Here is a 26,652-nt window from a genome sequence, read left to right on the forward strand (position 1 = left end):
GGACTTATGTTTACTTGTTGGTCTCCTTCTGCCAAGGTTGGCATGGGTCATAAAAGCAAAAAGAATAGCTGATTGGTTAATAAGTGACAATAAGTGGCGACAATTGACAGCAGCAAGAGTCATGGAATCTGAACGTTTCTTTCAAGAATTATTTTCAGAAATCAAATGAATTTTTTACTCAATAAAGTCTTATTGTGCCAACACTGTTGCTTAGATGCACATAAAACCGAACAGTTGCATTTACAGTAGGTATAAAACTACTTCATAACTCGGTTCTAACAATAATCAGCAGAAATGAGGAAATGTCACAATGAGGTCATCCACTGTCTGCTTTAAATCTGAATTTATCATCAAGTACAATCCAAAAATAGGTAAAATATGTTATTAAAACTAATAGAATACCTTAAAATGCCCTCCTCCCCCTTTCTGTGTATTTGTGTGTGGACATACATTAACTATTCTTCTATTCCACTGATCAGCCTTTGTTTTCTATCCTACGAAAAACAGAAACTTGGAACTTATGTAATTCTTTGTGTTATCACTAGAGAGCAACCTTTCCTCACATTTATTTTATAAGAAATATAAAAGCAGGGAGCCGGGTTACTGAAAAAGATATACTGATGACAGGCTTCTTCACCAGCATGCCTGCTCACTTTTCACTGTCACATTTTAGATCCACTATAAATTTGGAAGTCCTTCAGGAACTATCATTTTTTTTAAAAAATGTTTCTTTTAGCTAATGAATTAAGTACACATGAATGTGTAGAACAATGACAATTCTGGCCTGGATCCAAATATAACAAATACACAATGATAGAGGCTTTAATGACACTGATTTCTAAAAAGAATATTTTCTAAGTGTGCCTCTTTGGATTTAACACATTATTCAGAATTAAATCATTCTTTGATCAAACAGTGGAAAACAGAACAATTTATATCCACATTTTCTATACTATCCATGAATTCAGATACTTTTGTTATGTCTACATTTACTTATCTTTTATCTGTCAGCCTCCAAAGTTTTTTTTTAAAGGAAGGCACCAAATAAACGTATCTGACCTTTTCTCCATCTTTCTTTTATCTCTCTGTAACAATCCTCTCGAGATCAAGTGATCACACTGTTTCATCTCCTAAAATTCAGTCTGTGGAATTTATTATCTATTGTCTTCTAGTAGTGCTTAAAATCAGGAATCTCTACGAATATATTGGCTCTGTCGGGATTCTACAATAGGCTTTTTTGGTGAAAAATGTTTTTCTTTATATATTCACACTTTAGGAAGTTTCCAAAAGCTGCTCCTATACTTTCATGGACTATACACATATACTTCAATGGAATATGGAATATGAATGAGAATCACTCCCAAATAATTTCAGGAATTATTCTCTCACACATTCTGGATGCTATCTCGCTCACTCTCTGAAATTACTTGAGAATGATTCTCTTTCAGCTTCCTTTGATTTTTCTGTTTGTCCTCTTTGCCCAAGTAATAAAATAAAGGGCAAAAGAAATCCCGGTTTTTCTATCTGAGTGAAGAGAGAAAATGTGGTATAGTGATAAAGATGCTCGACTAGAAATAGGGAGAGCCAAGTTCTGGTCCTCCCCTAGGACAGAAGCCAGCTGGATGACCTTCAGCAATCACTCTCTCCACCCAAATCAGCAAACCAGGATGAAAAGCACAGTCCTTATCATATCACATACTAATAAGCTTCACTGAAACAATGAGGCAAGTTCTTTCAGTGAAGCTAAGAAGAACAGACTCTTAGCTGAGACAATGTCAATTTTGTTCCTTTTGCCCAGATTCCGATCTGGGCAAAGAGATTGAGAAATGTTTCAAATGGGAAAGGCCCAGCTTCTTAGCACCTGGACCCTCTTTCCTCATAAATATTCTATTAAAAAAGAATTCTGCTTTCAGTAACCAAAATACACAGTTATTCCACAACCAAAAAATACTACAGGAGATTTAGGGTGTTCACTTTGCTAAGTGTTTGAACGCATATCTATTCTCAATCCCTTATAATGTGGAATTAGGATTTATCAGAGATGTTTAATTGCTTAGCAGCTAGAAGCTGGAAAAAGCAACCAGAATTAAGGGATTGGCATCTGTCTCAGGGATGGGGAATCATGGCCCTTTTATGACTTCTGGACTTCAACTCCCAGAGTTCCTGTCAGCCATCTGGCTCAGGAATGCTGGGAATTGAAGTCCACAAGTCATAAAGGAGCCAAAGCTCCTCACTTCTGTATCAAAGGATCTCCACTTCTTTTTATGCTTCAGTTTGAAGTTGTTCACAACAGACCTTTTCTTGTAACAATGCAAGTTTGAATACATACCATTAATTGCCCCTCTAGTCAATATCTTAAAAATGTTTTTATGAACTTATATTCATCAAATTTAGAGCCAGTGAATTATACAGCTGAGGGGAATTAACAGGAAAAATCAACACTAAGAAACATAATTTTAACAATGCTTGTTCGCTGTAAAGAATAGGGTATTGAAAAGATTTTATATTACTTCAACTTGAGTTACGTCGTTCTTGAAAATCAAACTGGGTTTATATACCAAATAAACCTAAAAATATTTTCCTAATAATTTGAGCAAGAAAGTAATTTAATATTTTGTGCCCTTCACATTTCTCCTTTTATCAGCAGAGCTAAGGGAAGCTTAATCCTCTCTCTTCCAATATTAATTAGATTTACTACAAAGTTATATAATAACAGTATGCAAAAATTACATATACATCAGCTCACTAATATTTACAATGCTCCATGACAACAGTGTTTATGATAGCAATACAGATGCAAAGTCTAATATAATTGCTAATATCTCATTTGCTGCAGGCAAAATAACAGCAATAATACATGTGTTAAAGGTATTGGAACAGCTTACATTCTGTGATGATACCTTTAGCACACCCACATTTGCCTATCCTGGGTCCCTGGAAAAGACTTGTTAGATGGATAAAAATGTCAAATCCAGTCTGAACATTTGGCTGACAAACAGCAACAACAATAATAATAATAGTACCAGTATTAGCAGGAGCACTGGTACTACTTTGAGCAATGCACACATTACTATTTCTTTAACTATCCTAAGTTTTTGGGAAAGATCTGATAGTCAAAAGTGCTAAATCCAGTCAAAGGTATCTGGAGGGATAAATATACTGAGAGGGATGATTGATCCCCGAATGGGACAACTTCTCATGGTCAATTCATCAAGGGCAACTCACCATGGATAACTTGCCATGGCCAACTTGCCATGGGACAATTCGCTGCAGGACAATTCAACAATTCAACTTCATTTTATTTAAAATAATTTAAAAATTATTTTATTTTTTCTCATTCACATTCAGTTTTGTCCCTCGTTTGGCCCCCTTCCTTTAATGCTTCTATTCCACTATTTCTACGATATTAGTGTAACTCTTCTCCCTCAGCAAGTTGTCCAGCAGCGAATTGGCCATGGCAAGTTGGCCATGGCAAGCTATCATAGACCTAACTGGTCCAATGTCACCCAGATGGCTTACAGGCGTATGGGATGACAAGGTCCTGTGTCTCTCTCCAAGTCTAGTCAGTCCCTCAACCACTACACCACATTGGCTCTCCTTCAGTGAAGCTTCCTCTGCAGATTATAACCACTAGACGATGTAAGATCTCACCATAGCTGATGGTAGACACAAAACACCTTGCAGCTGCCACCAAAACCTGGTCAGAGCATTTAACCACTAGCAATAAAATTATGAAATCCACCTTTATTTTATACAAAAATCATTATCTTTTGGTCTAAGGAGCTCAAGCCATCACAAGAAACAATGGCTCATCCCCTTCCCCTTGCAACAACACAATGACTCTTCAAATCACATGATGGTGAGAGGGAGTTTTTTTAATTTTAAAATGTGCTGATAAGAGAATATTAGGACAATGTATGCAACAATTTGACTTCATCATTATGAATTGATTAAAAGTGTACATATTGCTTCTTATGTGCACACTCCTGTAATGGTTGGCCACAAAAGTGTAAACAATAAAACAACCAGGTAAAAAGAACAATAATGAGCTAACTGGGCATGGCAAATGTTTGGTTTGCCAATATTCTGAAGAACACTATGGCATTCAGAAGACCTTTTAAAAAGTATACGGTTGTGATAATCCCTTCAAAACCAGCATTTTGATTGGACTAGAAGGCAAGGTTTAAGGAGAGACAGATTAATATTTCCATTAAACTAAAAAGCTCCCTGAATAATTTTTATTAAGCCTGTTCATTCATTGGTAACTGAAACCTTTGATGTTCCCCAAGCTCAAATCATTTTATGAGGCTCAAAGAGACACTAGGAAAACTATTTACACTGACTGGAATATAGGTTAAACAGAAATAAAAGAGAAATGGAGAGGACAACTGAAGAATAACCACAATAATTTCCAATTATAGCAAACTGTAATCAGTTTTCCTTTCATTAGCTTTAGGGATCAAAGCTACTGTATGGACTAATCACAAGTGGTATGCAAAACAACAAAACAATGTCCTTACTAGTTTTTGGAAGTTTACATAATAATCATAAGACTTAGTTGCCCCAAAATGTCTAATCCTAAAACTAGTTGATCAGAGGATCAATGTCTATACGTAAGGATGGAACTTCAAAACGTCTTCTGTTCCTAGAACAAACTCTTATTTAAATACCTTATTACTGTTGGGGTGATCTCTGCACAGAAGAATACACTCAGACTTCCAACTGCGTGCGATGAAAACATCCCCACGATGGAAAACGTAATGGAGAATTTGTCCTTTACGGTGTCACTCATACCTGTTTAGAAACATGCAAATATGTCATTTGCATTCAGCTCTCAAAGACTGACAGCTCCCCCTTGTTCAATGTGCCCCTCTACCAACTACAACGGTTGGCCCTTGTACACATTTAGGAGACTGTAATGAAGAGGAAGTATAAGGCAACATGAGGGACATTATGCATGTTCCTTTGCCTTTGTGAATTGGTGCCTTTGAAACAGTGTTGACTGCTGATGACTGCATGGACTAATTCCTGCAGTTTTCTTGGCAAGGTTTTGGAAGTGGCTTGCCATTGCCTTCTTCCCAGGCTTGAGAAGATATGACTGGCCCAAGGTCATCCAGTTGGGTTCATGTCTAAGGCAGGACTAGAACTCACAGTGTCCTGGTTTCTAGGCCAGCACCTTAATCATAGCACCAAATTGGCTCTTTTATCTCTCTCTTATCTGAAGTATGGAGAGATAAACCTGCCTTTACCATGCATGGAACTGAAAAAAAATGACCTCCAATTCTTATGTAATTATAATTAGTTTAAAAGAGAAAAAAACAGGACATAGTTACACATGCAGGTAAAATATGCCTTTGGGCTCAAGAAATAGATATTCCCATACCATTAAAATCAAGGCTGTCCAAATTTAGGAGGTGGGGCTGCCCAAGGATGTGCTCCAAAAAGGACAGGGCAAAGTCTAAACTTGATTCATTTAAATTTACATTTGATTAAAATTTATTCCACATTGATATTACAGATATTGTAGTTATTCCCCATATGTCTGATGCTTCCCCCTGTTTCGTTACCTGAAATTTTGTGGAAGCTTTGGGGATGTGTGGCTTTGACCAATAAGATTTCTGCCTGTTCACCCCTGATTTAAAAGCATGCTTGTTGGGGAAGTTAAAATACAAGAACAATAGGTATTAAATGGGTGAAATAGTATTTCTTCAAAACTGGCTAATTGTGCTTAAAATGGTTGAAATGTACCCCCAGACCAGTGGTGGGATTCACATTTTTTTACTTACCATTTCTGTGGGTGTGGCTTGGTGGGCATAGCATGGCTTGGTGGGTGTGGCTTGGTGGGCATGGCAGGGGAATGATACTGTAAAATCTCCATTCCCAACCCACTCCCGGGAAAGGTTACTGCAAAATCCCCATTTCCTCCCAATCAGCTGGGACTTGGGAGGTAGAGAATAGATGGGAGTGGGGCAAGTTAGAGGTGGTATTCACCAGTTCTCTGAACTACTCAAAATTTCTGCTACCAGTTCTCCAGAACTGTCCAGAACCTGCTGAATACAACCTCTGCCCCAGACCAAGAAGGTTCAGTAACATTAATTAAATCACATTCTAAATGATCTGGAAATGATACCTGAGTCTGGAAGTTGACTGTATTTTCCTATCACTGGATTCCGAACAATAGGATGATGAAAACATGGGAAACAGAAAAAGAAAAAAAAGAACATATGAAGAAAAACACACATCTAATTGCAGTTGTTTAAAAAAATTACAGTGAAGAATTGCTCCTTTAACTACCCCAGCACATTGGTTGTTTAATGATTTAATAAAGTGAAAATACATCTTTTTCCCTGGCCTGCCATTCAATTTCCAATTCCCAATAAAAATTCTAATGAGTTAATAACAATGAACTGCATAATAGTGAAAGATTCCAGGCCTAGAATTAATGCAAAGGCTCAATAAAAGCTTTTATATTGATAATGTAGGGAAAATAGAGAGAGAATACCAGACGGAAACAAATTCAGTATTAAAAAAACAAAACTCTAAGATTTTTAGACAAGTTTACTGGAGTCTCACAAAATCCTGTTATTGTAAATGTTAGGACTCAATCCTCCTTGAATGCGTTCAAGAAACCTGATCTCCACGTCTTTTCCTGTTTCTCAAGACATCTTTGGATTATTTCAATATTATTGTATGCAACATATCTGTATGTTATATACAGATATGTAACATATACATATCGCTATGTAATATTGCAATAGCACTTAGACTTATAAACCACTTCACAGTGCTTTACAGCCCTCTCTAAGTGGTTTCCACAGTTAGCATATTGCCCTCAACAATCTGGGTCATTTTACCGCCCTCAAAAGGGCCGAAGGCTGAATCAACCTTGAGCGGGTGAGAATCGAACTGCCAAACTTCTGGCAGCTGACACTCAGCAGAACTAGTCTGCAGTACTGCATTCTAACCACTGGACCACCACTGCTCATAACCAGATATAAAATTTTACAGAGCTGCTTAGCTGTCGTTTGCATTTATATGAAGAGGGATATGATATGAAATCAAGTGTACTCCAAAGTTCCATCCTAGAGATGAGCGTTTTAAAATCAAAATAACATTTCCTTGAAGTTAAGCTTGACCTGTGTATCTTCATGGATAACATCCATGCAGTTGAGAAACAGAATGGAAGTTATTTGTTAGTGTCTTCTTCCAAAGAAATGTTTCCAGTCTCCCCAACAGGCTGAGACTCTATAATGCTCTTCCTTCTTCCTTTCATGTATGAAATGTCTACAATCCTCCTTGGCTTCCAAATCCGGAAAAAAACATCCTTATCCATCTGCTAAGAACTGAAAGTGGTGTGTGTAAAGTTTGATGTAGGCATAAATCGCATGGAGCTTCTGCTAAAATATGCCTTCTAAATGCCTGATGCCATATTTCTTATATCTGCATTGACAGAATCACCTGATCATTACAATCTCAGAGGCATTACTTAAAGTCACACAAGGCCAACATTAATTTAGGCTTCAAAAAAAGAAAAGAAAATGATATTGAATTAAAAGTAGAGGTTAAAGGTGAATCCGAGTCACTATGATCTGCTAATAGTTATAGATGAGGATTTTGTGGGATCTTGTGATCTCGGCATCTGCTATTCTCCGCCAAATTCAAATTAACACAAAAGGAGTTGAGATGCTTTCCATTAAAAGTAGCATAATCAGTAAATCCCAGGATAGTTCTGGCAGAGATGGAAATGTGTCATCAGCCAATGTTTTCTTTCTCCCCAATCTCTGAATTTATCCAGACTAGACACAGACTATGCTAGAAAATGAATCTTGCAGAGAGACCCAAGATTTGGCTATATATGTGATGCATTCTAAATTGTGCAACTGACCTACAGAAAATGATAACCTTGAATAAAAAAGAGATGGTTATAACTAGCAGGTTGCATGACATAAAACCGCAATTACACAGGGCACAACTATCAGATTATACTTTGTTCTTTCTCTCAGAAGCCAGCATTCGGAGTAAGAACACTGCATGAGCCTTCTAGCTAGTGGGATGTCAGCATATTGGCTTGTAAGGTGGTAGAGTAGTTTGCCGTACCTGGGGTAAAACTGGCATTTGTGGTACCCTGACCAAAATATCTAAACCAACACAGTGATATACAAGTGTAGAGATGCAGTATTTGGTAATAGGCATTCTGATGTGAGAAATGAAAGGCTATCAAAAGAAGTAAAAAATGGCTACATATTAGAACTTGCTTCTGCTTTGCTATATGTGAAAACAGGGTAGGGCAAGGGAAATACAATGTAAATTGAACCCAGTGGAAATAGGGGTTCTTAGCATGCATGGAAAAGAAGAAGCGATTGAGTCAGGGTTGAGTGGGTGGTGACTGAATGCGGATTCAGTGAATGAGCAGCATGACAAATATGTTGATGGCTTGGTCATGTAGGGAATGCAAATCAAATCACAAAAGAAATATATAACGTGTGAATGGATTGAGGGGGAAATGAAATCAAAGGAAGTCATGCTAGCATGGAGTTCAGAAAAGGGAGGTGAGAAATTTCAGGAGCAAAGGGTAGTGTATGAAGAAGTGAATGGATATGGTAGAAGTGAGGAATGTTTGCAAATATAGAAAAATATGGAGAAATGCAGGGAACAGAGTCGATGTACAATAATTTAACTATGCTTCCCTTTCTTTTCATTTTTCTCATAGTTTCAATGTTTGTTGTTCAATAATTTATACTCATTTTTTTCCTGAGTATAGGAAGCAAATGGAGAAAATCAGAAGGACTAAAAGGGCCTGGTTTGTTTTGTCGTAATGAGACCAATCTACCTGTTATCCACACTCCAAATATGTTAGAATTTTCTGTCTTTAATTATAGCATCTAATGCTAATTACAGAAACAGTAGCAAGTCAGATGCAAGGCATTCTTTACTTCAACACACAAGCAATAGGTCAGCATCCTCCATGCAACTGATGGCTAATGCTGACTTAAAGGATCCGGGATAAACTGCATAGCATACACTTTAAACATCTTGCTGTTTTGCCCACTCCTTTCTCCAGCATCTGCCACCAGAGTTGGCTGCTTCACTTTGCTTATTGACAGAGCCCTCTATAGCCTGGCTAGAAGTTAAATTCGGGACCCCACACACGAGAGAGGCCATACACTGGACCTTGTGTTTGTCTCTGACCAGTGGATGAGTGATCTGGGAATAGGGGATTTAGCCATCACGCCCCTGTCATGGTCAGATCACTCACTTCTCCAGCTGGACTTCCCTGGCGCTACCCCCCGCCGCGGGGAAGGCGGAACCAGATTGTCCTAGATGGTTCCGCCCCAGGCGTCTGATGGAACCAGATAGGTTCCAGGCGGAGCTTGGGCCACCTCCTGCAGACCTGTCCCGCTCCCGGGCAGAGGACCTGGTAGCTGCATGGAATAATGCGGCTGCCGGAGCCTTAGACCGGCTTGCGCCTTTGCGGCCTCTCCAGTGGCAACGATTGACCCGGGCTCCCTGGTTTAACGGGGAGCTAAGGGTGATGAAACGCCACAGGAGACGCCTAGAGAGCAAGTGGAGATCCTCCCGCTCCGAATCTGACCGAACACAGGTAAGAGCCTACTTAAGGACCTACCTTGTGGCAATAAGAGTGGCCAAATGCCGATATTGTGCCACCCTTATTGCGTCTGCAGAGAACCGCCCTGCCGCCCTGTTTCGGGTGACCCGCTCCCTTCTGTCACAGGGGCAGCGGGATCCCCCTTTGCAGGGCAGGGCAGAGGAATTCGGGGAATACCTGCAGGATAAAATCGATCAGATCTGGAGGGAATGGACCCCCTTCAGTGCTCCAGGGGGGGCGTCCGAGGCGAGTCTTGAGAGACCACGCTGGGAGGAGTTTGACCCTGTTGTCACCGAAGATTTGGACAGGTTGCGCGGGCGACTGCGAGCCACCACATGTTTACTGGACCCGTGTCCCTCCTGGCTTGTACTGGCATCCTGGGAGGGCTCACGAGGCTGGCTACTGGGACTGGTGAACGCTTCGTTGAGTGAGGGCCTTCTACCAGCCACCTTGAAAGAGGCGGTGGTGAGGCCCCTGCTCAAGAAGCCTTCTCTGGACCCAACGGAGCTAGCAAATTATCGTCCTGTCTCCAACCTTCCTTTCTTAGCGAAGGTTGTTGAGAGTGTGGTGGCTCAGCAGTTCCCGCGTCACCTGGAGGAATCTGATTATCTAGACCCGCGCCAGTCCGGCTTCCGACCCGGACACAGCACGGAGATGGCCTTGGTCGCGTTGGTGGATGATCTCTGGAGGGCAAAGGATAGGGGTTGCTCCTCTGTCCTTGTCCTATTAGACCTCTCGGCGGCTTTCGATACCATCGACCATGGTATCCTATTGCGCCGTCTGGAGGGGTTGGGGGTAGGAGGCACCGTGTTGCGGTGGTTCCGCTCCTACCTCTCTGGCCGGACGCAATGTGTGTTGGCAGGGGAGCAGAGGTCGATCCCGAGGCCCCTTACTTGTGGGGTCCCGCAGGGGTCGGTCCTCTCGCCTCTCCTGTTCAACACATATATGAAGCCGCTGGGCGAGATCATCCGTGGTTTTGGGGTGGGATACCACCTGTACGCTGACGACACGCAGCTGTACATTTCCACCCCAAACCACCCCAACGAGGCCGTCGAAGTGATGTCCCGGTGTCTGGAAGCCGTGCGGGTCTGGATGGGGGACAACAGGCTCAAGCTCAACCCCTCCAAGACAGAGTGGCTGTGGCTTCCGGCTTCCCGGTTCAACCAGTACATCCCATCTCTGGCCATCGGGGACGAGCAATTAGCCCCGGTGGAACGGGCGCGCAATTTGGGCGTCCTCCTAGATGCCCGGCTGGCTATGGATGACCATGTGGCAGCCATGGCGAGGGGGGCGTTCCACCAGGTTCGCCTGGTGCGCCAATTGTGACCCCTTTTGGACCAGGATGCCCTGCGCACAGTCACTCACGCGCTGGTGACGTCCCGCCTGGACTACTGCAATGCTCTCTACATGGAGCTCCCCTTGAGGTGCGCCCGGAGATTGCAGTTGGTCCAGAATGCAGCCGCGCGGGCAATTATGGGGAGAACGAGGTTCTCCCATACAACACCTCTCCTGCGCGAGCTGCACTGGCTTCCTGTGGCCTACCGGGTGCGCTTCAAGGTGTTAGTCACCATCTTTAAAGCGCTCCATGGCACAGGGCCTAGTTACCTGCGGGATCGCGTTCTGCCCCACACATCCCTGCGACCTATTCGCTCGCACAGAGAGGGACTTCTCCGGGTGCCGTCCTCCAGAGAGTGTCAGAGGGCGGCGCCCAGGAGTAGGGCCTTCTCTGTGATGGGCCCTACCCTTTGGAATGACCTCCCCCCAGATATTAGGACAACAACTGACCTCCGCTCCTTCCGTATGAAACTTAAGACCCACCTGTTCCGATTAGCTGGCCTGGCTTAATTTAGCGCTTCTCCACCTCTTGGGCATTTTTAATTGGTAATTTTAATTTTTAAACTTTAATTATCATTGGGGTTTCAATTGTTTTAAAGTTTTGTAATTTATTTATTTATTGTTCCACCTCCTCCATATTGTATTGTTGTGACCGTTGCTAGTGTACGTCGCCCCGAGTCCCTTGGGGGAGAGGGGGCAACTAAGAAGTCAAATTAATAAATAAATAAATAAAAATTGGGAAGATGGGCAATCGACTACAACAGGGGCGTCAAACTCGCAGCCTGCAGGCCGGATGCATCACCCTCAGGCCATGCCCCCCCTGGCTCCGCGAAGGGGAAAACTGTTGTGAAACATCATGTGACGGCAATGTGATGCTGCAAGTTTGACCCCTGTGAACTTCAATCAAGAAGACAAGGTAATATACAGGGACTATATTAAGCTTTGGAAAAAGAAAGCTCTAAAGAAATGTACAAATTTGCATTGTTCCTTATTTTTTTCCCTTTTTATTCATAATCAGGGCTCCTAACTACCCATTGTGATGGTTTTCTGATCTTTCGACCTACAACTAAGGGAAGAAACGAAATCCAATTCTGGATCTAAATTCTTGAGTCTTGTGACATTTTTCCCCCCTTTCTCATTATTTTCAGTTTTATATATAGCAATAGCACTTAGACTTATATACTGCTTTACAGTGCTTTTAGAGCCCTCTCTAAGTGGTTTACAGAGTCAGCCTATTGCCCCCAACAATCTGGCTCCTCACTTTACCGACCTCGGAAGGATGGAAGACTGAGTCAACCTTGAGCCTGGTGAGATTTGAGCTGCCAAATTGCAGTCAGCCAGCAGTCAGCAGAAGTAGCCTGCAGTACTGCACTCTAACCACTGTGCCACCACAGCTCATAAACTGGAAACCCTCTGGTAATCTGAAAGTCAGGGCCCAGTGAATCTGAACTAAACTTTGCAACAGTTCGATGCTGACACTCACAGTTGAGAAGGCCCAGTTGTAAAAGAGAAGCCAGAGCAGTGAGGATCATGAAGAGCAGGAGACCCCCTCTTCTTCCGAGAAAACCAACCACTGGGCACATAGCCAGGCAGGACACCAGAGTGATGCTGGCCATGGTGTAATAGTCTGCATAAAAATTGTTGGTAAAAGACATCATATCTTCATGACCCATCATACTCTTTGCAAAGCAGTGGTGTATTCCGTATCCAGTCAGCCTGTGGGAGACAACATGAGACAAATAACAGGAACCACTCCTTTTATGACTGCACAGTAAATGATTACTTAGGATTATCAGGTGGGACTTAGCCCAATCCCAAAGATATGTTTCCTTTTTAAAAGTCGGGGAGGATGAGAAGGACTCTAAATAATGTATTTCTTCCATTTGCTTAGATGTCAGGACCTGTTGTGGCCCACCAGCAGTCAGCAGAACTGGCAGTAATTGGACAGTGAGGAGGTTGGGGAGGAGCATGGCTTGAAGGCTGGGGAAGACTCGGATGAGGGTTCTGCATCGGAGGCAGAGAAGGGGGCCGAGGCCGCCTGGCAATGATCAGGTTCCTACGGAGCCAGAAGCAGTGAGGCAGAGGAACAGCTAGAGCCTGTTCCCAGTGTGCGCATGTGCAGAGCTGCCAGAAGAAAAGAACAACTCAGAAATCAGGGTCGACTTGGGAGTAAAGTCACAGGTGGAAGGTGATTGGCCCCTCCCATAGGAAATAAAAGAGGAGCAAAAGGGGAGTGGGCTTTTGCAAGAAACAATTTGTTCGTTCAGTCATTAGATTCGTTTTAGGTGTGAAGATCAGTCCGTGAATTCTCAGAGACTCTGTGCCCAGTCTTTCTTTGCACAGCACCTCATTTGGAAAATATTTACACGGCAGCTTTCCAAGATAGATAAAGCCTGTAATCATAAATATTCCTTTGAAAGACTGTTTGCCAGGCCTTGCTGAATGTGAATGAGAGGAATTCACATTTGTTTAATAAAAGGGGTTTTGTCGGGATCAGGACTGTGCTTTTTGGGGAAGCCTATGTCAGAACAGGGCCAAATTTAGCTTTATCATATCAGTATTGTTCTAGAACCAACTAGGAGACCTTGGTATGTAGACCTCTACACGCCAAGACTTGACACGCAACCTACAGTGCCATGCAGTTCAAACTCCCTACATGAGAAGTCTCTCTCCTGTGGAAAAAGACACAGTCGCAATAACCATGCAACCTGCTACAAGAAAACTACACACAAATGCACTCTCAAAGATTTGCTTAGATTCATAATGGAACAGTAATTCTATTCAATATATCTATATTGAGCAAAATTATTGTTCCACCATGAATCTAAGCAAATTTTGGCACAGAGCAGTTGCAATTTGCAAATAGTAGTACGTGGTAGGAATCTTTTTTTTATCTTTAGTGTCTAATATCTGCTGGGATTAAATATCAAAATCTGTGAAAACTCATATTAAACTATAAATATTCTAAGACATGCTTATTTTAGGCAGATAACATGAACTGCATTGTTTGCATAATCTACTGTACTCCTCCTTAGCTAGGGAAAGAACAAGGAACAGTGCAGAATAAAGAAATCATATCCTTGTACATAAGAAATGAGCTGCTTTTTTCAACGTTATTTCACCAAACATGGACCAAATCTTGGAAGCCAATGTTCACAACCAAGAGGGACTATAAACTTGCTTTTAATTTTTTTTAAAAAAGCAGAGTTTTTGGCCAATAAAGAATTCTATTCTTTTCTATTCAAATAACGAATTCTCTGTTCAATACTAAACTAAAAGACATTTTTCTACTCTAGCAAAGAACTGCAGAATCTAAAGGCTAGCAAGAAGTCATGTACAATTAGATGGTGGAGAATCTTATTTCATTTCATAGTTTGCAGTTTGTCTTTCCCACAATGAACAATTTCCATTAGATTAGCGCATCAGTTAACACAATCAAAAGAGCAACAAATATTTGGATGATTTATTTTTGTTAAAGAATTATTTCCTACAGGAGCCTGAGGGATGTTTGAAAAAAGACTCTGTATTTGCAGTACCACTGAGTGATACGAGAATAGCATCAGGCATGTGGGTAGAACATTTAATGCTGCAGTTATCAAGCTATGAACATGCATATACAATCATTCCTAATATGGGCCCTAAAGAACTTTTACTAGTCTATTTAGATAAATAGATGCCTTACATAAAAATATTATGCCTGTCTCCAAAATCAACCTGCCAACCCCAAATCAACCTGCCAATCCTGTTTTTAGTTGTTGTTTGTTGTTACAGTCATTCAGAGTGATATTGTTAAGTAAAAAAATCATGCAACAAAAAAATCAGTTCCTTTTGAGGGGACCAGGGGTATCTTCAAGTCAGTCATTCCTAGTGACTGCCTGAATTAATACCTGCAATTTACTATTACTATTAATCTTCTCACCGTTCCTATCACCCATCTCCTCCCACTTATGACTGTATGACTAACTTTGTTGCTTGTATCCTTATGATTTATATTGATATTGTTTCCTAGTATGATTTGTTTGCTTATTTGTACCCTATGACTATTATTAAGTGTTGTATCTTATGATTTGTGACAAATGTATCTTTTCTTTTATGTACACTGAAAGCATATGCACCAAAGACAAATTGCTTGTGTGTCCACACTTGGCCAATGAAGAATTCTATTCTGTTCTGTTCTATTGTATTCTCAACAAGATTTCGGAAGTGGTTTGCTATTGTCTGCTTCTTAGAACTACATACAATTCATTTTAGCTGATTTCTTTCCTCCCTGTTAGATGGTCATATTTTATCAATGAGATTTCAGTGAACTTTGCAGTAAAGGTTATGGGACCTTTAATGCTGGTAACGGAGTCACTGAAAAAGTTTCAAGATGAAACTAGCAAACACATAAGCATACACGTATTTGTATAAACAGAACAGAAGGCAGAGCAATTTTGTGACTGCTATTGTTAAAACAGTTGAAATTAGAAATCTTTGCCAAACTCCTCGAAATCACTCAGGGAGTTATATTAGTCATAGCTGTCTCAAAGGTACTTTTTCAAAAAACAACTGGACTGTTTTTTCCTTGTATACTTTTGACCAGCTTTTCTTAGTCTTTGCCTCATCTCAACTGGAATGATAGGAAAACCCAAGGCAGGAAAAGCCACTCTCATGGAATGGATGGCAAAATGCACAGCAGTTAAAATAAATTCTTTTGCTGCAGACTTCCTCTTGACAATGGTAGGAGTAGCAATTCTGGTGTTATAATATACATGCAATGCTTTTGCCCCTTATAGAGCAGGGGTGGGACATGGCGGCTCAGTGGCTAAGATGCTGAGCTTGTCGATCAGAAAGGTTGGCAGTACGGCGGTTCGAATCCCTAGTGCCCCGCTACTTGTCCCAGCGCTGGGAAGGCAACAGTGCTCCGTGCGCCTTTGGCATTTAGTCCTGCTGGCCACATGACCATGGAGATGTCTTCGGACAGCGCTGGCTCTTCAGCTTTGCAACGGAGATGAGCACTGCCCCCTAGAGTCAGGAATGACTAGCACATATGTGCTTTACCTTTACCTTTACCTAGAGCAGAGGTCCCCAACCCTTGGACTGTGGACTGGCACCAGTCTGCGGCATGCCAGAAACCAGTCTGCGTAAACAAGCAAAGCCCCAGTCGCGGGATGCAGACCATGCACCGTCCGGTCCACGGAAAAATGTCTCTCCACAGAACCAGTCCCTGGTGCCCAAAAGGTTGGGGGCAAAGATTGTAGAGAAAAGGCAGGCAGATTCTTATTCTTATGAAAAAAGTTTAACATTCAAGCTACAGGAGTTGCTGATGCTAATAGGTAAAACATTTCCACTATTTTCTTCATTGCCTACGGAGTTGCTCTTGATAATCCTTCTGGGGGGGCCGTTCATACTTACGAATTGATGCAAAGCACAACAATGTTTTTCCACAGGTTTCTCGTTCCCACCACTTTAACAATGCAGACTTTTTTTGGTCTCCTGGCAAGCTCTTTCTCTAGTTCTGAAACAAAAGCAACATTTCATTATTTAAAAGGTAGGCATTTGGGAAGGAGGCAGATCAGCTCAGCGGAAAGAAGGAAGTTCTAATTAAAGCTCCTTGTCCCTTTTTTATCCAAGGTTCCGTTAGACAGTGAATTGTGTTTAAACTGCACACGTTGTGGTTTCTGAGGTTTGGGAACCATGCAAACAGAAAAAAAGAAAGTAATACGCCTCCCCTAATCTTGATCTCATTTTTGAATTAATAATTAATTGAACCTATTCCCCCTTTCCTTTCGAGCTATCAAAGCCTTGGAGAGTTTTACGATCAGATTAATGAAGCATAAATTTCAGGATTATCGTGTGATTTCCACAACCGCAGCTGGCAGAAGATAAAATTAAAGAATTCTTTACCCAGTCATTTAGTTTGATTACCAGAAAGGGACAGATTTCATACGCTCACAAAAATGTTACTCCTCATTTCTTATTTCAGCTTGGAATAGTTTTACCAATGTAGAGTCTATCTTATTCCCTTCTGCCCATCCTTGGATTAAATGTTCTATCTTGTCTTCAGAGAGTTGTTAACCTTGTTAAAAATGAACAAACCCACAAAAATGTTTTGAAATGGATATGGACAGTCAATTACCTCACTGTCTTTGGCAAATTAGAAATGCCAGCAGTTGACCAAACAGAGTAGGGAGATGGGAGTTTTTTTTAATGTATTTGTTAATAATTTGAAGATGAGACTATTGGACTATTGAACATTTTCTGAGGTTTAGAATTTCTTCTAAGTTTTATTTGCAAGGCTCTGTTCTTAGATACTATATAGTCACTGTGTTGAACTACCTGATATTAAATGTGTCCATTCAAGTTGGAATTAATATGCATTGAGTATAGGAAGGAATAACTGAATAACACAATACTCTGAGACTCTGATTTTGCCTGGGGGGGGGGGGGGAGAAGAAAGCTTTGTACAAGAATTATTTGGATCTACATATTGGGAGTTGATAATTCCTTCCTCTCTCTCCTTTCACAACCAAGAATAGAAAGAGATCCAACTTTTGTACCAGGAAGTAATAATAGCAATAATAGTGCTTAGACTTATATACCACTTCACAGTGTGTTACAACCCCCTCTAAGCCGTTTACAGAGTCAGCATATTTTCCTCCAACAATCTGGGTCCTCGTTTTACTGACCTCGGAAGGATGGAAGGTTGAGTCAACCTTAAGCTGGTCAGGATTGAATTCCGGGCATTTGGCAGAATTAGTCTGTAATATTGCATTCTAGCCACTACGCCACCATGGCTCTTATCTCGAAAGTACAGAAAAATAACCATCTGAATTGTACAGGAACCATAAAAGCACTAACAGACAATTAGATTTCACTATCCACCCAAGCCACGTTCTCAAACAATAGAAGACGAGGGAGGTAAAACCTCCTTGATATTTTATATTTCGAAATAGGATTTTTTCCATTTATTATTCTAGTATGCTTTTTTCATATCTAATTCATTTTGCCTAGTTTCACATCTTTTTTCTATTTTATCATTGTTAGACTGACCCTATATAGAAAAAATGGTTTTCCCTTTATTTTTTAAAATAAAAATGTCAGCTTTAAGAAGATTTCTGCGTAGCTAAAAAAATTCTATGACCAAGCCATAAACACAAGTGAAATAGAGATAATTGCTTTGGTATGCCCATAGATTTGTTTCCCCATTCCCTTGAATCTTTATAATCTTTGTAAAGTTCAAGAATTCAAATTCTTGAATTAGTGAAGCATCTCTCAAGCACAGGAAATCCCATATAACATGAAGAAAAGACCAAAAGAGAAAAAAAAAAGATTTTTCAATTCATCTTCTTGTAAACATCACTGACTTACTTAGATAGCACAGATAAAATAGGGTTGAGTCAACAAAACAATCAGACAGAAGGCCATTGTAGAACTGGTTTTTCTTGGTTTTTTTTTAAAAAAAAACTATGTTTGTGTGTATATATACAATTGAAAAAACTGAAATACCTGTTAGGTTACCTATAGGGTTTCAGTGTGACAGTCCTTTACAGAAGCTTTTGTGAAAAGCAACAAGGGTTTATAACTTTATTTTCAGAGGGGTTGGACAATGATGATTTTCTGATTAGGCTTATCAAGAGGTTGCAGGCAAAAAACATTATGGAGAGCCATTTTTGACTAGTGGTTGAGCACCAGGCTAGAAAGCAAGAGACTGTGAGGTCAAGTCCTGCCTTGGCCCTGAGTGTCTTTGAGCCAGTCACTCACCCTCAGCCCAACTCACCTCAAAGGGCTGAAGTTATGGGGAAAACAGGAGGAGGGAGGCGTGTTGGATATATTCACCACTCGAGTTATTTGTAAAAAATAGAATAAAAAAATAAAGGTGGGATATAAAACTGGCACGGCAAAATCCATCATTTAATGCCGAAACAACATGATGACTTCTTCCAAAAGGTACCTGCATTCTTTTCATATATATTAGGAAGCTTTTCTGAAAATTACCTTTTTATTTATACCTCCACAACATAAAGGATAGAGGGCCAATTCAGGTTCTCGTTCAACACATAAACCAGGGGTGTCCAAACTTGGCAACTTTAAGACTTGTGGATTTCAACTCCCAGAATTCCCCAGCCAGCAGAGCTTGGGAATTCTGGGAGTTGAAGTCCACAAGTCTTAAAGTTGCCAAGTTTGGACACCCCTGACATAAACAAACAAGCACTATAAAATCTAGCAGGCAAGAAGTTCTATAATATTTCTGTCACAATAAGCAATAAAATGTGACCAGCGACTTTACGTAGATGCTAGCATCACATCGTTGTAATAACAACAACTTGGGAACCGCACTAAAGAAAGAGAGAGCCCAGCCAATGGTAAAGAAATGTAGCTAGAAATTGCTTAAATTAGAACCTTTCCCAAGCCCTCTCCTGTACGTTTCAGGTATATCTGAATTAGGCAATTTGCTCATAGAGGTCACACTGTTGCTGCTTTAGGGCTAAATCCACTATTGCGGCATGCAATGTCAGAGGTGGCACGCAGAGCCCTCTCTGTGGGCATGTGTGCTATTGCCAGCTGCTGTTCTGGTTTCCGGTGCGGACGTGTGTGCTGGCTAGCTGGTCTTTGCGGGCACCAGAGCGCCTAAAAACGGTCTGAAAAACAGCCCGAAAAACAGCCAAAAAGGCTCTTTTGATGCCATTTTTTGGGCCAAAACCAGCCTGAAAAATAGATTTTTAAGGCCATTTTAAGGCTGTTTTTTTCAGGCCTGAAAACAGCCCCCAAAACTGCCAAAAACAGGCATGCACGTGCTGGCCAGCTGGTCTTTGGGTTTCCGGTGCTCCAGCATGCGCACACACATGAACCCACATTCCGGTTTGGGCACTCGGTGCCAAAAAAGTTTTGCCATTACTGTACTATTGCATAATTAGACATCTACGCACAAAAGATGAGCCTCCCTGATCTCCTTCCTGCCTTCCCCTCCATGCATCCTTCAGATCTGCTCTGGGTAGCGCTCCCAAACACTTAGAGAATATTTGGGAGGTGTTCAAGAGTGAATGGGAAGATGGAGAATCTGAACTGCCCATGGTGCCCATTCTGTGGCCAAAGGGATACAATCTTCACTGAGGTCCGTCTCAAATACTGGTAGTCCTCAACTTACCACAGTTCATTTAGTGACTGTTCAAAGTTACAACGGCAGTGAAAGAAGTGACTTAGGACCATTTTTGCACACTTACAACTGTTGCAGCATCCCCCACATGGTCATGTGATTAAAATTTGGATGCTTGGCAGCTGTCTCATATTGATGACAGTTGCAGTGTCCAAAGATCCTTTGATCAGCTTTTGCGACCTTTTCACAAATAAGGCCAACGGGGAAGTCAGATTCACTTAACAACCGTGATACTAATTTAACAAGTGTAGCGATTCAACTTATCAACTATGGGACGAAAGGTTGTAAAAGGGGGCAAAATTCACTTAACAAATGTTTCGCTTAGGAACAGAAACTTTGGGCTCAATTGTGGTTGCAAGTCTGTCTCACTTTGGGCCTGACATCTATGCCACAAGATCGGTAGTCGGGCGTGAAATATCCATCATTAAATCTTCAAACTGAAAGCAAGACAGCTTTCTGTTAAGTAATTAAGCTCCCCGTTAGGAGAGCGAGTATGCAGAGAAGCGTAATGAGAGTGATATGTAATAACATGCACAAAACAGCATACAGAGACACTGAATAGTATAAAAATATAGTAGTTTACTATGTAGAAATATAAAGGTATTCAGAGTCCGGTTAACAGTCCAAGTCATACACGGTTCAGTAATTCAGTTATCAATATTCTCAGTTTAACCCACAAAGTAGCTAACAGTAGCAAGACTCAGTAACTCACGAGCAGTATCAAACAGTATCCATGATCAGCATCTAACAAAACAGAGAGCTAACAGCCATTCTGGCTCCCTCTTATAGCTGCTTGAGGTAACAAACCAATTACATCTCTTAAGCATTTAAAGTAACAGTAAAGTAATCATAGTGTCAGCTTTCTAAATACCATGCATGAAATCAATCAGAGACCAAGGCAGAATCATCCTTAAAGTTCCAATTTAATCATACAGGCATGTTAGCACGTCTGTGGAATTCCAACTCTGATTCTCTTCCTGGAATTCCACCCAGTTTAAAGTTCATGATCCTATCCCCACACCCATAACCCATCACATGTTCCAATCATCATCTTCCACGCTGGCATCTACACCCCTCTGCTTCCGGTCAGGTGTCGAGGTGCGGAGACAAAAGATGGCCTTTAGCTTCTAGAAAAAATGACAATACATTCCACAAATCTACTCCTTTCTATTCCCCCCTCCCAACTACTACACTAATGAAACACATAGGAAATTATAAGAAAGTGTGGCAGGCCAAAGATCCTAAAAGAAACGTAACTACAGGCCTGACACATAGCTTATATACATTGCCAAGCCAAGCCTAGGGTTACATCCCTAACACTTTCCACACATAAAGTTAGTGTGGCACAAGAAAGACTCCACCACAGCTTTATCTCGAGTATACAAAGAATAGTATCATGTAACTACTACTTCCCACAGAAGTCCCTTTTCTACAAGTGTATTTTAAAACGGAGCGTGCATTCAAATGTTTGATTTGTAGAGCACTCATCCATGAACTAATTGTATGAGCGTGCTAATCCCAGTCTCTGCTTCTCCATGAGTTAGTTGTATGGAACCTCTGTGTCTGGCAGCCTGCTCATACATTACCTCCAGCTTGGCTGCTTCCCACATCCCCCATCTGGCACTTTCTGACAACAAAGCCATTAGAGCTCCATGACATGCTGTCCTTTTCTTCACTTCCTGACAGAGCTGTGGGCAACCACCTGTGGCCTGTGAGAAGGAGCCAAACAAACAGGTAAAGGAAGCACGGTTTGACTGACAATATCAGGAAACAAAAACAGCATTCCCTTAATCTGTCACAGTCTAGCAAAAGAACATTAAAAGCATGTATGTTTCCCTAAATAAACCACATCCGTGTAAAGGATTTTCTTTCCTAGGAGCGACGACCCTCCAGTTCACATAATCTATTGTCCTCAAAATATAGAACATTCATGTGTGCATAAACTAGGCTGACTTCCAGGCAACCGAGCTCATTTACAAGCAGGGATCATCCTTATCTCCCTTCTGCAGAGTTTTACTATTTAATGACTAATGGAGTATGTGTATACACAGCACAGGTCTCTCAGAGTGTACTTGGGGGAAAGATTCTGTGCCCTTTTTCACAAATAAAATAAAAATGGAAATTAAACATGTGCTCAATACACCTATTTTCCTTCCGTTTTCCAACAAAGCACTAACAAAGCACTAAATATTGGCAGTTCAACCCAGGTTGTGATTTAACAACCACACTCATGCAAACAGTAACAAAGGCTCTGTAGGAGGCCCATTTTTGCAATACAGGATAGAAGTGGAAGAATGGCTTTTATAGAGTCAGGACTTCTCATAGGTAGCAAGCATGATAAAACAGACCTGCAAGGCCAGCATACAAGCTTCAGCTAACAAAAGGCTGATAGACAATTGTCCAGGAAACTGCAAAGTCACGGACTGGATTCAACATAGCTAGTTATCTAAATGTTATCTATACTGCTGCAACTCTCTTAATCTATGTCCGCAACAACAAAGGCTAAGCAAAGTCTTATTGAAATTAGAATCATTTGTATATCCAGAAAAATATGTCTATAAAAACTTGTAAATTGTCATCTCTGGAGCAAAACACAGCAGTTCTTCCATTCAGATGTCAGATCATCTGGAACATCATAAATGACATTTTTTTCTGCGTAAAAAAGGGGCATGTAATAATTAAGGATAACACAGAGATGCTCTAGAAGTGGGGAACTACTGCCCCTTTATGACTTGTGGACTTCAACTCCCAGAATTCAATCTGAGGCAGCCATGCTGGGAGTTTAAGTCCACAGGTAATAAAAGGACCTTAGTTCCCCACTCTTGCTGTAGGGCATACATTTGCTGCCCATTACATTTAGGAGAGTCCATTGTGCATTTATTTTTCATTTTAAAGCACCCAATGGTAATGTGGCTACAAATTTGCTTTTATAAACATCCAGCTGGTCACTTGATTCAGAAGCATCCTTCTCCCAAAATTCAGTTCATGGCAGCACACAAAATATGAATTAAAGGGAACAGAAGGGTCAAATTACAATACAGAACAAGACCATTTAAATGACAAGTGCTGTTCTATATTTCACATTATGGAACAAAATATCAAGCTGAGATACATAAGACATTTGGTGGGGTGGAAACCAAAATATGTATGATAGGAAGGTTTGGACAAGATGCTGCTGTTTCTGTTGTAATTCTTGAATCTGCTATACATTTTTCAGTTTGCATAATCAGAGACCAAGTAACTTTCTGGGGGAAATGAACCTTATAGTCAATGACTTCTAAAATTCTGCTGTGCAAAAATGAATAAAGTTACCATCTGCAGTTGTCCAAATATAGGTCAGCATTCCTTGGCCACCATCTTAAGCAAAGTACCCATTGCCACAAAATTATATTCCTAATTTGTTGTTCTCTTGTCTCTTTCTGGCTTTCTAAGATATTTTTTTCCTAATGGTTGTCCTCTCATTTAGTAGTCATTACTTTAATTAACTTAGGAAGAATGAGAGACATTTTCTGTAAAATCCATTGTGAAAATGTGCTTTCTTGACATATTTGTCCTTGACAAACTCATGTACAGACAGGAAAGCACTTAACATATGGACTTTTGAGATAGTTTAAAGGAAAAAAAAGTGTTGTGATAAGGACTAAAAGGAGAAAGAGAAGAAAAAGAACACCAATTGATTTGGTATGCCTACAAAAACAGATGTGTCCTGTTTTCTAATGTTATTAAACAAAGCTTGCAAGAGTGGTATATCTCTGCTAATCTTGTGTGCATAGATAGTTTAAGCCTTTAGTCCTGGGAAGCTGTTGATTGTTCTGTCTTGGAAGTAATGGACCCAGCTCATTTAAGTTATATTAAGCATTACAGGTAGTCCTCAACTTACAACAGTTCATTTAGTGATGGTTCAAAGTTACAGCAGCATTGAAAAAAGTAATTTAAGACAACCTTTGCAGCATCCCCATGGTCACACGATCAAAATTCAGACGCTTGGCAACTGACTCATATTTATGACGGTTGCAGTGTCCCGGGGTCAAGTGATCACCTTTTGTGACCTTTTGACAAGCAAAGTCGATGGGGGAGAGGGGGGTGCAAATTCACTTAACAACTGTGTTACTAACATAACAACTGCAGTCATTCCTTTAACAAGTGTGGCAAAAAAAGTCGTAAAATGGGGCAAAATTCATTTAACATCTGTGTCACTTACCAACAGAAAATTTGGATTCCAATGTGGTCATAAGTTGAGAACTATCTGTACTTCTATATTCCAAAATAATTTTATTCTTAGTATCAATAAAATATTATTTACCCCGTATTTTGATATGGAACTTAATTGATGGGCCAAAATGTCCCACATGAACCAAATAATTCTTTTCTCCATTTTGTTGGTTAAATAAACTGAAGGAAAATAGCATATGAGTTTGGAATCCAATGTTTTTCCCAAAGCAAAATTGCAATTTTTAATCTGCAATGTACAAAACCATCCGTGTGTACTTTCATTGTCTACTTCGCATAGCTTCAAACGCTTACCAGACATCACTCCTTTAATATCACACTCTGTGTTTGACCTATTCCTGTGAATCAGAGGATGGATGAGCTTCTTTGCAGCTTCAAACTGTTTTGTGGCCATCAGCCAGCGAAGAGATTCTGGGAAAATACTTCAAAGGGAGAGAATGTGTTAGTCAAGGTTCTTAAAGGTTTTTTTTGAAAAAAGTTTTTTTAGTTTTTAATATCATCTTCTTTTCCTGTCTGGATGTATATTTTTTTAGTTGAACTATGAATAACAAATATTATCAAGTAGCTAAATGCAAGATGCATAAAGAAAAAAGATACCCCAAAAATCTACTAAAAAGCAAGTAGAGAAACAGGTACTATACATGTACACACTTACCATACATTAAAGTATTATCCCATTGTGATCTATTGTTTTTGAGGTAAACCATAAAATCCATCCAGATTTGATAGAAATATGATTTCCTGTCTCTGATGTCTCATTAGTTTAACTTTGCCTGTGATTTAAAGACCACAGGCTGGAAGAGAAATGGCAGAGGAAAAAAGACGGCACTCTACCTCCTCCCACTATTTCTCTCTGTGTTCCAGGGGTGGGTTCCTGCCAGTTCTAACCTCTTCTATAGAAGAGGTTCCACAAATCTACCGTGCCTTTTAGAATCGGTTCTAGCTCCCTCTCCCCACCCGTCCGCACCACGCTTGCCCCGCCATCCGCTCACTGATTGGCTGGTTCACCAATCGCCCTGCCCGCCTCTAAGAGTCCTATCTAAACCTTAAAGTCTTAATTTGACAGCTTTAAGACTTGCGTGCTTCAAATGCTAGAGTTTCTGAGCCAACATTTTGGTTGCTATGCAAGTGGCTTGCCAGCCATGTGACCAAGTGGGAATGGCTTGGCAGTCATGTGACTGGGTGGGTGTGGCCTACTTGTAAAATGTGGTGAAACTCACTTGGTTGGCAAGCCACTCCCACCTGGTCACACGGCCAGCAAGCCACTCCCACAAAGCCACCTACAGAAGAGGTTCTAAAATTTTTTTGAAACTGCTGTGTTCATATATAGTGTCATGAAAATTTGTGATCGAACACCTCATTTCTCTTGTAACATTTGGCTCTGAACATTTGCCTGTTACTAATGAACCCCTTTCTGAAAGTAAAGAATCGTAGATACTTACATCCAGTACAGTAACATCAGCAGGAAAGGGCAGATGATAACGGCTTGGAGAATTTGCCAGTCCTTGCAGAGGGCAGCCAACCCTGGCATCAGGAACTGCCCTGCCATTGCTACAAAGCTTGCTATCATCGTCATCATGAAACGCTGGTTAGGAAGGCAGAGCTCTATCCCTGGAAAATATAAATAACATTTTGAGAGGGATGACAATCAAGAAGGAAAAAAAGATAAAATCTTCGAAACAGTCACTCTCAGTGCTTATGAAAACAACCATATATTCAAAGAGGATAATTCCTATCTGAAATATTCTACACAGCAAACTTTGTTTTAGGGTGTATGGAAAAACTGCAAAGTTACCCAGCTGCTGCTCTGCACCTCTCTCAAGAGTGATGGCCTGCATTTTACAATTCAGAATAGAATAGAATAAAAGAGTTGGAAGGGACTTTGGAGGTCTTCCAATCCAACCCCCTGCTTAGGCAGGAAACCCTGTAGCATTTCAGACAAATGGTTATCCAATCTTTGCTTTGGAGAATAGCTTGACTTGGCAATTTATTTGCATGAATACAGGCTAAAAAGGAAAAGGGAGAAGAAGCCGGCCTAGAATCCATTGGCTGGACAATGTAAAAGATGACATCGAGATGACCATGGCAGATCTGAAAGAGGCAGTGCAAGACAGAGAGTGATGATCCATAGAGTGGCGGAGGATCAGGCATGACTGAATGTCCGTCCGAGTTGATGACGACGACAGATGTTAGTAATAGTTACGGCTGCATTTTATATTCCGTGAATCACATCAAAACCAATTAGACTTGACTTAACCAAGAGTCACTGTTTTCAATCAAATTAATCATAATTATCTCACTTGGATCCAGACTATATTTACCACTGGAAAAAGAGTGACATTTT

General features: G+C 40.7%; 1 protein-coding gene across 2 annotated transcripts in view; it reads right to left on the reverse strand.

The window, feature by feature from the left end:
- Positions 1-26,652, reverse strand: part of SLC22A23 (solute carrier family 22 member 23) — a 112,425-nt gene that overhangs the window by 2,140 nt on the left and 83,633 nt on the right. Inside the window, exons 4-10 of one of the 2 annotated variants that reach the window (XM_081953391.1) lie at positions 25,751-25,919; positions 24,603-24,730; positions 21,665-21,787; positions 16,337-16,439; positions 12,426-12,658; positions 6,131-6,163; positions 4,671-4,794 (exon numbers count right to left, since the gene is read on the reverse strand). In XM_081953391.1, coding sequence (XP_081809517.1) covers positions 4,671-4,794; positions 6,131-6,163; positions 12,426-12,658; positions 16,337-16,439; positions 21,665-21,787; positions 24,603-24,730; positions 25,751-25,919 — 913 coding nt within the window. The remainder of the gene's footprint in view (positions 1-4,670; positions 4,795-6,130; positions 6,164-12,425; positions 12,659-16,336; positions 16,440-21,664; positions 21,788-24,602; positions 24,731-25,750; positions 25,920-26,652) is intronic. The other variant, XM_081953390.1, reaches the window with a different exon arrangement.

Source organism: Natrix helvetica (genome assembly GCF_964273705.1).
Source record: "Natrix helvetica genome assembly, chromosome: 4".
Taxonomy (NCBI): domain Eukaryota; kingdom Metazoa; phylum Chordata; class Lepidosauria; order Squamata; family Natricidae; genus Natrix; species Natrix helvetica.